This window comes from Vanellus vanellus (assembly GCF_965231255.1).
Source record: "Vanellus vanellus genome assembly, chromosome: 17".
In the NCBI taxonomy this organism is placed as follows: domain Eukaryota; kingdom Metazoa; phylum Chordata; class Aves; order Charadriiformes; family Charadriidae; genus Vanellus; species Vanellus vanellus.
The window spans coordinates 11,895,099-11,913,016 of record NC_138922.1 but is presented as its reverse complement, the minus strand read 5'-3'; the positions used below and the strand labels follow the sequence as shown (position 1 = coordinate 11,913,016).

The 17,918-nt window shown below is 38.9% G+C and overlaps 1 protein-coding gene across 1 annotated transcript in view; it reads right to left on the bottom strand.

The window, feature by feature from the left end:
• The window catches only part of CEP112 (centrosomal protein 112), a gene marked incomplete at its 5' end in the record, with an annotated part of 177,864 nt that overhangs the window by 108,622 nt on the left and 51,324 nt on the right, over positions 1 to 17,918 (bottom strand). The window contains 2 exons of the mRNA XM_082492412.1: positions 2,099 to 2,234; positions 17,776 to 17,855. Of these exons, the coding sequence (XP_082348538.1) occupies positions 2,099 to 2,234; positions 17,776 to 17,855 (216 nt within the window). The remainder of the gene's footprint in view (positions 1 to 2,098; positions 2,235 to 17,775; positions 17,856 to 17,918) is intronic.

The following is a 17,918-nucleotide window of genomic DNA, read 5'->3' as shown; positions in this document are numbered from 1 at the left end:
TTGTTACTTTATTAAAGGATTTCTATTTTTCAGAGAATGAAAACATTCCAAAGAGTGAAATACTAAAAACATATGCAAAGATGCTTTAACTCTCCTGGTTTTTGTGCCTTACTCCTTAGGTCACTTTCATCTATTTCCTACAAGTGCAATGAGGACTCTTGATCATTAGTTGCCAAAGCCGGGAAACACTACATCTAAGGTACCGTGACGTAGTCTGTATGTCATTTCTCTTTTTGCTAGTTACTATTAGAAAAAATGCAGATCTTACAGTTAAAAATGTACCAATCGCCCATCAACGGGCATGAGATGACCCTTAATAATCACAAGCTTGACAAAATAGGAAGTAGACGGCAAAAAAATATCACAGAACCAAGCCAATGAATCAAATATTAATAACAAGAACTGAAAATGTCAGACCCCATTCTACTTATCTCCACAATTAACTTTACCACACACCAAAAAATGGTTTTACAAGCCCAATATTTCTAGCGTAGTTAAAAGTACAGTGTTGCTATAGCTACTACGGTTTTGCTTTGCAAGTAATACATTCCACCTAACCACAAAAAATAGAATTTTCCAATATGTTATAATCTAACGGGTGATTTATCTGAAGAGTATGTGTGTGCAGAAGAATGAGAAAGGACAAAGCTATGAAGACCGCTTCAGTAGTGTTTCTTTGATGTATTTCCTTGAACCTTGGTTCCTGTAGAACAGTACTGTGCAATCGTACAGTATCATTTACTATTTCCGTAGTTCAGCATGCAAGTAGGGACAGAATAACTCCATGAGTGATTCTTGGAGTACAGCAAGATTTATTTTCAAAATTTTCCAGAACACAGCAATATTGCAGAAGGAACTCACAGTCATTTTACAATGACAATTGACTTTGTAAGTTTTCCAAATTCTTTTGCACATTTTTTTGTTTTGGATTGGGTTTGTTTGCTGGAGTTTTTTAAGTGAATGAAACGATTATTCCAGAATTAGACTATATTCCCTTTGGAGCAGAAATAAGATATTATTTTAAGTCATCATGAAGAAGTTGGAGGAGAGTGTCATGGCGCAGAAAATGTCGAATTAAAATTGTAGGATTTTTTTGTATTGCCCTCATGGGTCTAGTTTGCAGAACAAATCTTGCTTTTATAAGTTTGTTCTTGCTTTTTCTTTTTTTTTTTTTTTTCCAAGTTCTATTATTTGCTGTCTGCACGGGTCTTAAAAATATCAGCAATGCCTTACTTAATTTCTCACTTTTGTTGAAGATTTTCCAGAAAAAAAAAACTTCACAAGAATAGCAAAAGGAGAATTTTTTCGATTACTAGCCAGCACACTTAGAAATCCATTCTAATATCAGATTGGAGCATCCTACTGTCAACAGCGAGGTTTGGTTATGATAGGTGAGGCTGGAAAACTGAGTATATGGTCAGGTAGAATTACAAGATTGAAATAAGTAGAGAGATTTTGACCACACGAGCAAGTTAAGGAAATACTCCCTTCTCTCCTCTTCTTTTTGATCACCAGTCACTTGTTCCTTATTTCACTCATCACGCTGCATTTGTAAAATCCCAGTGGCAACGGTTTAACTATTGTTTGCTCCACAAGGAATTTAAGACACTAAAATCTTTTTACATAAATTCCTGCTACTAATTTTCAGGGACAGAAAACTGGATTTTTCTGTCCTCTGCACATGAGCGCCAGCAGCCACAATGGCTCTGCCCCTGCTCAGGCTCTAACTGATTACAAGAGCTCATTAACGGAAGACAGAGTCGTTCCGAAAAGAGTAGGAAGAGACACACATTTAAGCGGAAAATTACAAACGCTGTTCCGTAGGGGTGTATAAACTAACACTTTATCCTCTCACTCCCGAAAAATCCCTCATCAGTATCATAACCGCAGCTATCTTTATAACAATGACAATTCTGGCTTTGTTAGAAAGATGAAACAACTGCTAACATCCCTTTTTGACTTGCGAGCAAAGACACTACATTGTGAAAGATTTTGATGTAGCACTCTCAAGTGAAGCATGTTTCTGGCATTATAAGATCAGAATATGCTATCCTACTGAGACAGAGTTTCAGAAAGGCTGGCATTGTGACCTCCTCACCTGCTGTTTCATTTCAGCGTAGACTTTTTCTGAGTTCAGCTCCACCTGCCGCTTAAACTCCTCCAGGGCAGCATCTGCCTGCTGGGCCTGCAGCCTCTGTACCTCTGTCACCCGAGTCAGCTGCTCCTCCTTCTCCCTAGAAAGTCACAGAAAATTTTCAGAGTTCAAGTATCAAATAAAAGAACAAGTGTGCTAGTGTAAAAGAGAGGCCTTTAACCCTATCAGTTTAAAATAGTATTCAGATTTCAATTTCCTGTCCCGGCTTCTGCCAAACTTCCCGTAGCAATACTTTGAAGAAGGGAATAGAAGGCCGGAGTTATTTGCGCTTTCTCCTATTGAATTTCGCACACCCAAACACGGCCTTCGCAGCTTGCGGCAATGCCTCCATCTTCACAGTCTGCACCGACTTGGGTGGTTTACTACCCGCTGGACAACCCCCTTTTTTTTAATCTCGACTTTCAAAGTATATTGTCCCCCCCGATATTTAAACGAATTGCTTTCAGCACGATCATCTTCTCCCATTAAAAAATAAACAAAAAAAAGTTATCCCAGTGCCACCTTTGCTCAGAGAAGCAGCAGGATTACTCGCTGCTTGACACGTATCAAAATGCGAAGCGGGGTAATGCGTGACATACGGTACCTTCTTAATCTATTAGAAATCCGTAATGCTGTAATGTCTATTCAGCCTTTAAAGTAATGACAGGTGTTAAATCTTTATGCAAAGACATTTCATATTAAGAGCCTATACTATTTGACGTATTGATGTCGATACATGTATAGAAATCGGTTTGGGTTTCTTAAGACATCATAGTATATCGGTAGTTAAGCACGTATAACATTTTACCTACATAGATGCACAGATATATACACACCCCTAAAAAACAGACACGTCCACCGCACTGACGCATCACAGACAAAAATTCTGATAACCTGTGAATATTTAGGAAATTTTGACGCGGTTCCTCACACAGAAGACAACCAGGCAGCGTTGCTAACTTCGGAGCACACGTTTCAGTTCCGGCAGGTGAGCGGAGCTGCCTGCCTTGGTGGTGAAACACCGGGCAACACAATGGTGGCATCAATGGACGAAGCCGGCTCCACCAGCCGTTTGTAACAGCAGACACATGCAAACAGACCTGTGGTTGACATTTTCATTTTACAGGCAGAGGAAGTACCTCATGATAAATTTCCCATTTTGACAGAAATTATTTCCATATAAAACAAAGAATCTGACACATAAGCGACGGAAAAGACCAACTAATTCATCGAGGCTGTCACCTTGCCAGCAGCGAACCAGCTATTACAGCACTGAGCAAGCCTTTTCTAAAGGTCAGGAAGCTGCCAAGCCCAAAGTTACACTATTCACATCCTCTTCTGCGGTTTTCATACCAGACTTTGACAATGGGACAAAGAACATAATCCTACATCTTCACAAAGTGTCCGCTCGCAGTGCAGGAGAGGAGGGGAATTCGATTAGCAGAGAGATCAAAGAAATGCCACAAGCCCTGAGTAAGCATATTACTGTTTACTTTTATTTTTTTCATTATACGTATTTAAAAAAAAATAATTTGATTTCAGAACCTTACTTACAGCTGATGGAATAATTGAGACAGAAAAGGGAGAATACCTTTCTTACCCTGCAGAAACTGGAGCAAAACAGAACAAAACCCTGCATTATATTTTTGGTGATTATTGTTTAGGGTTTTTGGTTTTGTGCTCACAGAAGAGCGTGTGCAAATTTTCTTGAAACTTGCTAGAGAGCGTCCATCACTCCTACGCAGATACGCTTTATTTCTACTGCCACAGCAATTCCATTTTCTAAACTCCTTTGAGGGGAAAGCATATCTGGATATTAATCTAAGTTACCATATTCTCCATTTATTTAAGAGACAATAAAAATTACACAGCAAAAAAGAAAACACCACCAAAAGCAACATTTTTTTCCCATTTAAATTCAACTCACAAAAAGACCATTTACGATCTAAATTTCTACTACAGAGGATCCAAAAGATCAAAATTGCAAGTACAAAAATCCTCAGATATTTCTCAGAATGGGCACACCAACAATGCCTCCAGTGCTAAAAATGATCTGTCTGATGAGTTGGTTACTCGTCAGCTCTAGCTGCAAAGGCATTTGGCGCAATTATTCCCCTGAAACGCGTGCCCTAGGGAGCTGCCGAATACAGACATTTTTAAGTTAATAGCTGTTTGATACTGCATTATGGTGAGCACATCGTTCCCCTCGCCCACAACAAAATCACAGAATCATTGAATGGTTTGGGTCGGAAGGGACCTTGAAGACCACCCAGTGCCACCCCCTGCCCTGGGCAGGGACACCTCCCCCCAGCCCAGGTTGCTCCCAGCCCCGTCCAACCTGGCCTTGAGCACCTCCAGGGATGGGGCAGCCACAGCTTCTCGGGGCACCCTGCGCCAGGGGCTCACCGCCCGCACAGTAAAGAATGTCTTCCTCATATCTCATCTAAATCTCCCCTCTTCCATTTTAAAACCATTCCCTCTTGTCCTGTCGCTACACTCGCTGATCGGGAGTCCCTCCCCAGCTCTCCTGGAGCCGCTTTAGCTCTCCAGTGCCCTTTAGGCACTGGAAGGCCACAATGTCTCTCCGGAGCCTTCTCTTCTCCAGGCTGAACAACCCCAACAACCCCAAATCTACCAGCAGTTCACAGTAAAGAATACGTAAGAGGCTGAAGGATCTTCTGAGACCGACGTAGGGCTCAACACCCTGCAAGAGAAGGTGGGAGCTCACCAGCTGAGCAGCAGCAGGAAACGCCGAGAAGGGAAAATCTCAACTTCTTCTCCCAAAGCTCCTTAATTCAGTTGCAGGCACTGGGTAACAAATCTCCCTCCCTGCAAAATACATCTAATACTTCCAGTCCACACTGGAAACAAAGCCAAACCCCAAAGCTTATTCAAACATATACACACTGATAAGCGTCAAGAGACATCGGAAAAACATTTTTGGTCCAGTCAGATGGAAATGCAACAGATCTCAACATAAAAGGACAAGATGCCAGTCCTTGTGCTGTCAGCGAGCCTCCAAATTTATACATTTTCTTCCTGAGGAATATATTTTTATTTTGAAATATTATGATGTAAACTTTTAGGACTCTGGTTTTATGCACCTTCCTTTCTTTTAAGGACCTAATCCCATGAATAGATGCAACATCTCATTATAACTAGGAATAAAACTTCGTTTTTTAAGGACGCGGGAGCTGGCGCGCTCAGGATTTGTACAGAAGCTTACAAAACATGTACAACAATGGCCCACGGTTCACAAATATAAGAAAAGCTTTACTTTTTTTCCCAAGACACTGAGCAATGTGCCTTGCACGAAGCACTAAAATATTCACTTTGAAGATTATTTTTTTTCAGTTGGACTAGTTGTGGGGCCGAATACAATACAATTACATCACTTCAATCCCCTAAAGCTGAGCCGGCTTGAATATAAAAATAGGGTGAATTTACTCTTTGGCCCCAATTTATAAAGCAGCAAATTCCTCTTGTTTCAGTGTATAAAGGATATGGCAACAGAATGAGCAATCTTAGAGAGCACAAGCCATCTCAGCGAAAGTTGGCTATGAAGTCCAGAATTGCAATTTCAGACAGCAGCACTCTGAAGTGTGCTGATAAATGGAAAATAGAAACAACTTACACACTTCTTCTTCATGCTTAATCGTAAATATTTCCCTTGCTTCATAAAATGTCTTCCGAGAGGTAACAACTAAACGCAGTAAGACATTACAGCATTGCAAGTCAAGCAAATGAAACACGGGGGCAATCCAGGGAATTACACGAGAGGTTAAATAAACTCCAGATGTCCCAGCAAGCGTGGTGGGAGCCAACACTGTCACTCGCAGGGTCCCCACCATTCCCTGGGCGAGAGCAAGGGCTGACCAACAGCAAACGAGAACGGGAGATGCGCCTGTCTCGGTCACAGCCTCTTCAGCCCATTAAACCCTTTCAGACTGCCTGTGAGCATAGGCATGGACAAAACATGTACCTCCACACGCCACATGTGGACAACTCCTGGGGACAGCGAGTTTCACTTCCCATTAGCAAATCCGCACACAAGCACCCAGGGCGTAGCTGAGAGAGCTTTTCAGTGATACAAATAACACCTAGAAATCCTGATGAAAATCCTGATGTTTTCGTATAAAAATTAGACCAGGCCTTAATTCATGAATATGCAAATTCTTTGCTAGGTTTTCAAATGCTGCTGGCAGCAGTGGAAACCTGCTTGTGTCCAAACAGACCATTGTTTCCTGACCGCGGCAGAGCACAAAAGCGGAGCAAGGAATTTCGATGGTAAGGATGCATTTTGCCAAGGAATAAAGCTGCTGAAACTCAGGTTCTGATGGACTCCACAAGAAGAAGAGGCTTCAACTCTTGTCTACGTCTGCCACAGGTTAGCATGACTCTGGGTTTACGCCTGTAGAGAAAAATGAGTCTGTCTCCGTAAGGCTGAGGCGTGGGACGGCGGAGTAAGGGCTGAGCCTTCCGTCCCACTGATGAAGCCGTGACCTGCTCGGAAAGGCTCTCCTCTCCTAATCACCCCGAGGATCCCACATTACATACCTGCACTGCCCCAAAGTATTTAGATTTGCTGTACTTACACAAGTCTTTGCCCATTCCGTCCTCTCCTCCCCAAATAATAACACTTCTGAGGGAAAATTGCTTCACTACCCACCAAACTGCAAACCATTCACTTGCTGGAAGGCAGCGGGGGAAGGATATCGTTGGGTTTGTGTCTAAACATGTTACTTTTTATTTGTTGACACAAGAAATAAAAAATTGACTCTTTTACTAATCTGTGTTGAAACAAAATCTGTTATCACCATTTATATTGTCCATTTAAACGGAAAAAAAAGCCCTATATAAACGTGTTCCCAAAGAAGACAACTCACTAGATAAGAGAGTACACAGCATACCGAGTAGCTAAAAACATAACCGTCACCAAAACATGAGTGATCCACCCACGCAAAAGCAAAATTCAGGAAATTTACCTTAGTATCTTTTGTGTATAAGCCACAGACACGAGTACCTGTCCGGTATATGAACACATATCTTCCCGTACAGAAGACCTTACAGCAGCACCCCGGGATCCCGGCACATCCCTGCAGCAGTTCATCGACTTTGAGCCAAACACAAGATCCACGACACCGCTTTTCAGCCGGTGTGACAACCATTACAAACCACTCCACACAACAGCCCCTCTCATTACTTTCTAGAATGCAGACTATTTCAACTACAGAAATGATGCATTAAGGCCTAAAGTACCGTATATTTGTAGAAAGAAGGGGTCACCGGTTTCGTTTATTGCTACGGAACAATGCTTCAGTAGTAATAACAATTCTCCAAAATACCCAAAACCCAACTTCTCCTGCTCTGCTATTTTTACAAACAGTGCCAGTTAAGTGACAGCTCGCTGAGTAAATTACATGCCGAGGCCAAGCGCCCCCATGGCAGCTGTGGTCAGAGCCTCCCGCTGCCGGGGCAGTTACCGCCAGCAAACAACCAGGAACCACCAGGGCTCTCCTACACCGCCAGCGCCCAAACATATGGAATATGTGCAGAACGCTTCTTTTTGGTGCGGAGAGGAAGAAAGACAGTGTGAAGTCATTCAAGCGGAATGATAACTAAACCAAAGCCAGATCAAAGGAAGGAAGAAGAAAGACTGAAATGTGAAGCTGAAATATTTATTGCCTTCAAAACATCATCCCTATCCTGTCCCTGGGCACTTTAATATTTCGAAGTTGTTAGAAAGCACTCTAACTTGTTTCATCATTTCAAAGAAATAAAGCCAAAAATGTAAAGTAGAGAACAATTCTATCTTTCGTTCCCTGATTTTAAGTATAAGACGAGCTTGTCTTTATGAGAAAAAGCACGAATCCGCTTATAAATTGTTTACAGTTTGCATAATTTGAGACGTTAACATCAAAAAGCCGGTCTGCATTCCTTCAAGTAAGCTATAACGATGAATGATATTTACAATACAATTACTATTTTAAACTATATACTTATGTTTTAAATAAATCATGAGATAACATTAACAAACTAAACCACTACTTAAAGCCATTAATGAATTCAGAGTAAATAATATTCCACTTGTGTATATCACACTTCTGTGAAGTACGAAGAACAATGCATTACATTCAAAATTAATGGCTCGCAAATTAACTAGACATTGGTTAAACACACTAATAATTATTATAATTATTTCTCATTATAATAATGACAGGGTACTGTTGTGCTAGGTGCTATGCAAACAGAATAAAAACAGCAACTGCAAAATGACGAAGGAGATGTGGGTTAAAAGGCTGGGCAAGTGCTGGAAATGTGGCTGGAAAGGAAAATGTTATCATTTTGGCGAACACTGCAGAAACTGTCTACAAGATTTAGATACACCACATATATGAAAGGCCACAGAGGCTCGGTTATCAAGAGAGGAGGATTAGAACAGCGATTAATAGTCATGGCTTTTGCACGCTGAGATGACAGCTAAACCTCAACAAGGAGAACATGGAGGGGAGAATTAGAGAGACAGGTGTAGATAATGGCTTAGATAAAAGGAGACAAGGCTGTAATTAAAAGGCGGACCAGAAAGTCAGCAGCACAGACAGTGAATAGATTCATGAGATACCCAGAGAAGAGGTGCAAAGAAGGAAAACAGATAGGGATCAGAGAAGAGTGCTGTGGCACAGAAAGCCGGAGGGTGAATAAAATAAAGCATCTGAAGGACAAAGCATGGGAGAGATCACCGAGCAGAGGAGGAGAGCCAGGCAAGAAGAATCACTTAACACTAACAAAGAGCAGCCCAAGATGTGTTATGAGTGACAGAGCCAACAGTGGTTGGCAAATCAAAGGCGACGAGGATGAAATGGCAGTATTAAGACTATCTCCAATTTTTCCAATACCAAATTCTAAAATGAAACATCTAATTACTTCAGCTTAAAGCACGCCATGTTTATTATTTCAAAGAGGTGCTGAGTCAAAAAGCCTTTAACAAAATAAATTATTTCCCACCAATCCTGTTTCTCTTCTACCCTTAGACAATCGTGGCTGCACCACCAAATACCAGTTTTGAATAAGCAAGTAAAGAACCCAAAAAGCAAGCACACCGCTCGCCCACGCAAAGAGGTACAAAGATACAGCGTTCATTCTGTCATTCAACATGTTTAAGGGAACTATTTTTATGGCTATTATAGTTCAGGATTCAGAATAACAATATCCATGTTGTCATGGACAATGTAGTAACTCTATACTGAGGAATGATGAGTATCTCCTCAGCTTCTCAGTTGCTTCTAAGAGGCTGGTATGGTGGACGTGGATTTTCACTATTTATTTTTTCAATAAAAATACTGTTTGAAAGATTAACCTAACTTCTCCAATTGAGGTTGGCTGTGTTGTTGATGAAGCTGGAGGAAAGTTGTACAATGTACATAAAAAGTACAAGTAAACTTTAGATTACCAAGTCAAGCAATCATAATTGAAGTCTAGCAATCCTAATTGTACAGCAACAACAACAAAAGGAGCAAAGTCATTCCTTGTCCTACTTTTGTAGATAGTTTTTAACTGACCCCCAAAACGGTGACAGCCTGAAACATTCCGTGCTTATTAAAAAACAGTAGTTGAATTCAGTCATCTCTAAGACTGTTTTTAGCCAACTGAAGACTCTTCTCATTTCATCAATGTTTTGGGCACTATATAGTCTTGAAATATACTGCACTGAAGCTAAAAGATACACTAATGTGCAAGGGAAGCCCTTCGAAATAATAAGGGGACAATTGTGACATTTGTGTTAATTTGTATATTCACTTAGTGAGGTCAAAATCTAGAGCCCTTAACGGAATTAATTATTAGAATAGCAATTTACAGCAGTTAACCCAAGTCTTATGGCATAATACACCGATGCTCTTCATCTCACAAGGCAATACTTTTCATTTCATACAGCTATATATGACATTGAAGCATTTTCATAGTTGGTATCATTAAAGAGATGTCATATGATATCTCTATAACCATCTTGAGGGCCATGAGAGTCCCACAGACAAGGATTAAAAATCAACTGTTACTTTTTTTTTGTACAACTGAAGCTTTCCTTTAAATACATATTTCATTATTGCCAGTAGGTCTCCAGAGAAACCGGTGAAAGAAAATGAAAGGCTGTAAATAGTTAATAGAACACTTTATTTTTTCTTTTAAGTGAGGCTATTAAATAAAGCTACCACATTTTTTTGTCCACTGTTCATACTTTACATTGTGCCCCCTAGAGTGAGGGTTATGTCAGCATGTTCACTAGGGCTAAAGGAATGTTTACAATATGCTGGAAACTTTGACTGGTTTTGCTCTAAAAGGTTTCAGATGCTCAAACAGAGCACCAAGTGGAGAACAGCTGGCTGGTTTTCCACTGATTCTTAGAGAAGGAAAAAAAAAAAAAACAACAAAACACCAAAAAACATACAGCCCTGTTTGAAAGAGTAAAATTATATCCAAACTCTTCAGCTTAACATTAGCACTGATTTTAAATCAAAGTTTGCCTTTTTCATCATATTGCAACGGTTGCAACAAGACAACACTAAACATTTTAGTAAAAGAGAATGATGAACACAATGAACATGAGTATAAACTCTTAACAATGTTGTTTATTGCAACATTTGGAATTAAAGACAATGCCTTCTCATATTTCTTTAATTATTTCCGGCTTTAAATAGTAATAGCTTTTCCATTCCTACAAGAATTCCTCCGCACACAAATACTTCATTTTCAGGGAAAAATGGAATTAAATACAGGAAAAAAGCTCCACTTAGGCAATTATCCTAAAAATATTAACAACAACAAGCTATTATTCACTATTTGGATTCAACTCAGAGGAGCAAGAAAGGAAAAAAAAAATCAACTTGTGGTTAAAGCTATCACCCCATTTATTTATTTATTTATCATCATATCGATAACTATCAAGCAGTTGTATTTATGTGTGTGCAATGGCATTTAGGACATCCAGCACTACAGGAAGTCCAGGCAATACAATCCATACAATGGTACTCTGAAGAAGCAGCTCTTGGAAAATGAAGTTCCAAAAGGATTTGCTATCATTAAATTCTCAAAATCCACTGTAACTCACAGGTTTTTAAAAATACAATTTCTGTACATTTTGAAAGTCCGGATTTAACTTTTTTTAAAATGTTGGGTTCCAACATAATAATTGCAAAATTACGCAACTGTAACATGCAAAACAAAGTGAAATTATATTCACTGCTATTTATTCTACTTCCTTCTACCATCTATCTTCACATTTTTATTTATCCTTGCCTTCACCTGTTTCCCTCTTTATTAGCTCAGAAGTGTTACGTATACCATTTATTTCTCTCAGATTTACATACCCTCATTTCTTTTATGTTATCCCTTTTACAACAATACAGAGAAAAGAAAAATTACATAAAGACAATGGGAATTTTGCAAGAGATTAGTAATCTCAAAGACTAAAAGACCCTTATGGAAAACTTCTGGTGCTAAAATTTGATATATTTTTACATATTCTGCACAAAGCAAAAAGAGCCTTTCAGACCAAACATATCTCGGCCTTCTCTGTATATCAAAGAAAACTATGCAATGAAAAATGAGTCATTACACAGCTGTAGCCGTAGGAAATAGCAGAGCAGAGATTCTGCAAGGGACCATCCTGCCCCGCTTGACTTTGAAACATTTTGGCCTACCAGCTAAACCCAATACAAAATACTGTGAAAACTCTATGTGTGTGCTTTAGAAGCTGTTGCAAAAATACAAATCTGCTAATAGATAGGAGTGGCTTTGCTGGTTTCTGGAAAATTTAGCCCCTCTTTCTTCCCCAGAAGAGTTTTAAACAAGTTCAGCTGAGGGGTAGAGAGGCAATGGAGAGAAGAGGTGTTGCTAGCTTCTTATGTAAACAAACAATTTTATTAAGTGACTTTCAATAAACCAGCTGCTAAACATTTGCTCTCTATCATCCCCACTTGCAAAGTGCTGAGATTTGGCTCCATAGGCAGGTTTAAAAAAAGGCAAAGATTGAGAGGAAGAATGTTACGGAGCATTTAACTGTAGACAGTGTGCACGCACTGCTTGACACGCCAACGTTCAGCTCCAGTGTCTGCACCTGAGGAGGTAACAGTCCGTTTCTCCTAACATGACTTTTTAAAAATTGTTTCCTTCAATCACACTACAGAATAGAAGAATAAGAACTCAGGAAAGCTCTATTTCAGTAGCATAACGAAATATTAATTTGCGTATGAGACACACAAACCAAAAAGGATTAAATCAGAGCCCATAATTACTTCCAGTACGTGGGAACCATCACAACCATGAGAAAGCAGCAGCAGCAGCAAGGTGACCTGCACTTCCATGCAGGTGACAGAAGGTAACGGCCACAACTCATATGTATGTTTGCAATTTAGTCCAAAATCTCCATCTCAAGACAGACAAACTTTATATGTCTATGCGGTCATAAAGCTGTTATGGACTCCAGAGTAGAAGTGGCAAAGACTTAAGCACATTACAACTGAGGTGTTAAATCCACGCTGTATTCACATTTCAAAAAAATGTAACTATAACTATTTACTTACACAATGAAATCCTCCCTTCTTTACTGTTTCATCTTTAGTTTTTTATATATTATTACTAATAACATCTAAGCGGACTTCAAACTAAATGCTGTAAAACAAATGCTTCTGCCTGTACACCCGACATCCTCCTTGACGTAGGTCACGCTGGCAGTCATAGCTCGCACACTGGTGGAGTATGTCAATACTAATAATGCACAGGGCTGTTCTGCTCTTTCTTTAGATCATAGAAGAGATTTTCAACCTCTTATCTTAAGCAACGCTGTTCCAAGTTTCTCTACGTATCAGCAAATAAATGAGGCCAGCCTTAAACTATCCGCACTTCCGCTGACTGCTAATAATGCCTGGCACAGAACTGTGCTTCTTCCCTGGGATGCCTTTTGGATCATTGCTGTGACTACCATACCAACAGTAAATCCTGAGCATTTCAATTGTGAACGTAATATATATCTCCAAAGCCCTTACTGAACATGCACTCTCACTGGTGTTCCATGAAATTACTACTATAATTATTTGAGAAATTTTCACAATGAGTAGGAAGACGGTTGTCTGTAGTTTACAACGCTATTGTGGAACCAAAAGAAACAGTAGAAAAGGAAAGATAATCTTTTTAAGAAAATAAAACCTTCGATATATCTTCAAACAATTCTATAGTCAGAGGGCTACAGTTGCTGTTTGTCTTTATTTTGAGGTCTAATGTCAACAGAGGTCATTATTTAGCCCACTGTCTTCTGAAAAGAAATATAAATTAATATTTGTGATTGACACATCAAACTGACTAAAGCATTAACAGCTCAGAATGTTTGCATCTTCTTATGAAAGCAAGGTAGACACAACTTTTGTTTAGTAATTAAGACAGATACTGCTACTTATAGACACAGCAAGAGGCTTCATAGCCAGAGAGTGTGCAAAGCAGGTCCAAACTGAAGGGAGCTTAAATACTGAAATATTTTAAACTTGATAAAAGTTATTGGTAAGTGATAAATACTACAGTCTAACAGGTCTAACAGGATCTTTTCTATCTTAATGAAAATACTTTTTTCTTCCTGTTTTTACAATTATTTATTGTAGAAGAGAGGTGCTTGTTAGGTCTTTAGAAAAGGACACAAATCCTCCACCTGCAATACTACTGTCGGGAACGTTACTCAAGCACAGAGCAGACAGGTAAAGCTGCTTCAAAGATGACCACTGAAATGGAAGTCAGAGTTAAAACGGTCAAAGAACCTTTAACACACATGTCCTAGCGGCATTTTTAAATGACGTGAAGGCCATGCCTGTTTCCGGTTCCCTAAATTGCCACAGGTCTGTAAGCTTCTACATTTCAGTTCTTCGATAAAATGGGAAATATTTCCCTACATCTTAGTAAATTAAAATTATGAAAGAATCTGATATTAAAATATTAGCAGAGGAAAAAAATTAATAATTATCCAAATTTCACAGAGCAAGACACAACAGATCACGTTGAGAGCTACTCTGAATAAGTGTCATATAAAGCCAGCTAGACCCTTTCTTTCTCTTCCATCTAATTTCTTCAGCAACAAATGGATACAGACTTTTTTTTTATTTTTTTTCTGTTGTATTCAACTCAGTCTGTAGTGTGACAAATTGTAATATAACTATACCTCTTTTATTTCCTATTCCTCTACTTAAAATGAAAGAGAGAAGAACCACAGAGATTTAGCCTATTTGTAACCCACTCTCATGACATATTTTATGCAAACAAACTACAGGGATTAGAGAAACAACCTTTCCCCCCAATTAATTACCCAGAAGCTTTTTAAGAATACTTTGTTATTATATAAATGCAGTTTAACTGATATTCTAGAAAAATCCTTGCAGCACTTCTTATAGTCACTTTTGCTATTAGGCAATGTCTATGACATGCATTGCTAAACTAAATATAAAATTTATATCTACAAGTCCCCACCAATAGTCATGACTATTAGAGCAATTCTTTTGTTTAGATTTGGTTTTGACAGATATTTCTACCATAAACTTCAGAAGAAAAAAAACCTCTTCAAGAAACTATGTATACCACAATTGAGTGTTAAAACTCTGGCAACACTATTCATTTGAAGTGAAAGATACTTTTAGAACTGTGGATTTTACTATTCCACACAATGTCTCAAAAACACTTTCATTATGCAACTATGAGGATATGTTTGAAACAGCAATAGCACTGCTTGCTGTCACATCACTGGAAAAATAATAATAATAATAATAATAATAAAAAAGCCCACTAAAATGCCTGCCACTTCCCTTTCTAGGTGTTCGCAGCTGACGAGCTACTCAAGAGATAATCCTGTGGCCATTTCAGAATCAAAGTGCATTCAGATCAAAGTATTTTATGAGAAATCACTGATGCACCTACCGGGTTCTGAGCTGCAATTCCACAAGGCATCGCTTCTATTGAAGACGGTGAACTATATTTTCACCCATCTCAAGGAAGGTAAGGTTGTTTTCTAAAGGTTTACTGTGTCTGCCTTAGCTTGTCATTACTTAATTTGATTCCGTAAATAGTCAAAGTAATACAGCAAAATAAAACATTTTCACATAAGACATCTTGTAGATTCATATTAATAGCAAGAGATTGTTAAAAGGACTAATTTTTGCAGCAATGGACCAAAAAAAAAAAAAGGCTATAAGGAAGACACCCATTTCTCACACTAAAATATTACACCCTGTTATGTATGACTGATGTACACAGCGTATATAAACACATACATGTAAAATCTTACTATTGTCTAGAAACATCAGTACTAAATTAATGGCTTGGTTTCCAGAAAGTCAGCCTCGCCGCATTAGCAGTTCCTCCATACTGGGCATGTGAGTCTGTTCTCAGCAGCCACGTGCACCGACACATCCGTGATCAGAACAGCAGAGATGCAAGATGCAGGGGTTTTGCACCAGAATTGAAATCTGGAAGAATCGGCCAGCAAAATATATGCTGGGCTTAGCCTAGGGCACGGTATTTCTGTAAATACGATATTTTTAATATTTCAGAGCACAAATCCACCCTGATGATTCTTCCAACTTGTCTCCATCCAGACAAAAACACGGATGAAAGCTAATTTTTATTTCTATTCATTACAAAATAATTACTTATTAGCATTACTAATTCCATTGCCAATCTTAAAATTAACCCCAAATCACTGGTATAAAACAACCAAAAGAACAGTAGTACAGACTCATTATTAAAGAGTAAGCTATCTCCAAAATTGAAACATTTTCCCTTTTAAATTAGGAGTGATATATCATTTAATATTAGATGCCGCTACATTATTTTCAACGCCCTGAATCAAAAAAAATAAAATGAAAAAACCCACATAACAAAACCAGAGTGCTATAGGACGCAGAAGCGACCTGGGAACAGTACTCCACGCTATGAGCGGAAGCAGCTTACATCAGCAGACACTTTGAGAACCGGGAACAGGTATTAATCACTTGCTGTAGGGTTAACCTGTCACGCAGACTCCAGGGCTCCTGCACCCCAGCGGCTGACCCATCCTCAGCCTCGGCCAACGGACCCTCACACAAAGGCTGGGACTGACCTCTGCCAACACCATCTCAGTTTGTGGGCCCTGAAGCATCCACCAGTCAACCGTGCTCTTGAAACGCTACTCTTTCAAATCCTTCCTCTAACCCAAACCTATGCTTAATTACAGCGAGGGAATATCTGGAAGAAACGAGGACCTCCTCAGCTATCTCCAGAGCTGCTCGGCACAGCGCTGTTAACTAAAAAGCTCCAAAGCCGCAGCACACCGACCCACTTGGCCATTGCTGGCCTGAAGGGGAGCGCTGCCACGGTCAGGCGGCACTGGGAGCACCCGCGCAGGGAGTGAAGTCTGAGCAGCCAGCGCACTGTAAAGTCACGCTTATCTTATTAGCGTAAGTAAGTGCAAACTGACATGCTATTTGAAAGACACGGAAGATAATTAATGCAACTACACTATCAATGAATCAGACGTTATAATACCAAAAAAAGAAGTTTAGTTGATAAACATTCAAACTCCCTAAAATTATAAATAATAGTAGTGTAAAGAATTTAAAGATTAAAAGCTAGAGTTTTTATGAATGTCTGTAGTGATTTAAGATAGTCTCTATTGATGCCAAATAACTAAGAGATTACAGAAATAAAGGAATACAGACTTCAGCCGTAAGACTTTTATTGAATAAAAGCATCTACACAATGCCTCTATCAGCCCAGATAAGATACATTGTAACATTTAACTGAATAGTTTTAACAAATAACTTCTGGTTTGTTTCAGAATAATCTGTTTTCCCGAGAAATTGTTTCCATAACTTTGAATTTAAGCCGGATAAACATATGGAAACAATATTTTACATAATAAAAAATGGAAGCAGCATAACAAGACACGATCTTGTCATATGTGCATCTGCTGTATGTAAACCACTTCTCCACTCAGAAAACATCAAACTTGTTGCATCCTCATTAGTTTTTTAATGCACAAGGTCAGCAAAAAAGCTGTTCCAAATTAGTTAATGAAAAGTGTCTTCTGTTTGCTGCAGACCATTTCTCTGAGCCTTAGCTACATGTAAAAAATAAGTATTCACACAAATGAGTGTGGTATCAAAGAGGAAAAATCCACATTAAAGTTGTAATTTATGGATATTAAAAAAACATCATAAGCATCATTTACTAAATCAAGTTAAAATATAATTTAAATAAATACGTCTTTTAAATTTATCTCTTCATCTAAAGTACTCCAGAGCAACTCGTCTTTAGTTTGGATTATTTGCCTGCTACGTACCTCTTCTAAATCGAAGCCGGTTTCATTCATTTGACAGGGCAAGACCAGCTGACATCACTAACTTCAATTGTGTTTTATTCCTACCACCTGAAAGTCAACAAATTTGGGTGGCTTGGCTCCGCTTTATTTTTTTAATTTTTATGGACAACTAGAACCCTGAAAATGCAGCTTTACAATGGGAAGATAACCCAGACAAATTATCGGAAGGCAGTTAGATGAGACAAAGCATAAATTTATTTAACAAATTTGACTAAAAAATGGGGGATGGTTCAACAATTATTCCATATTCACTTACTTCAGAATCTCTTCCAGTTTGTGAATTTTCTTTTGAGCATCCTCTCTTTCTTTATCAAGATCATTCCGGATGCCATGAATCTACCATTTGAAGGAAAAGAACACTATATTTTAGCTAAAACAAGTCCGACTTAAAAAAAAAAA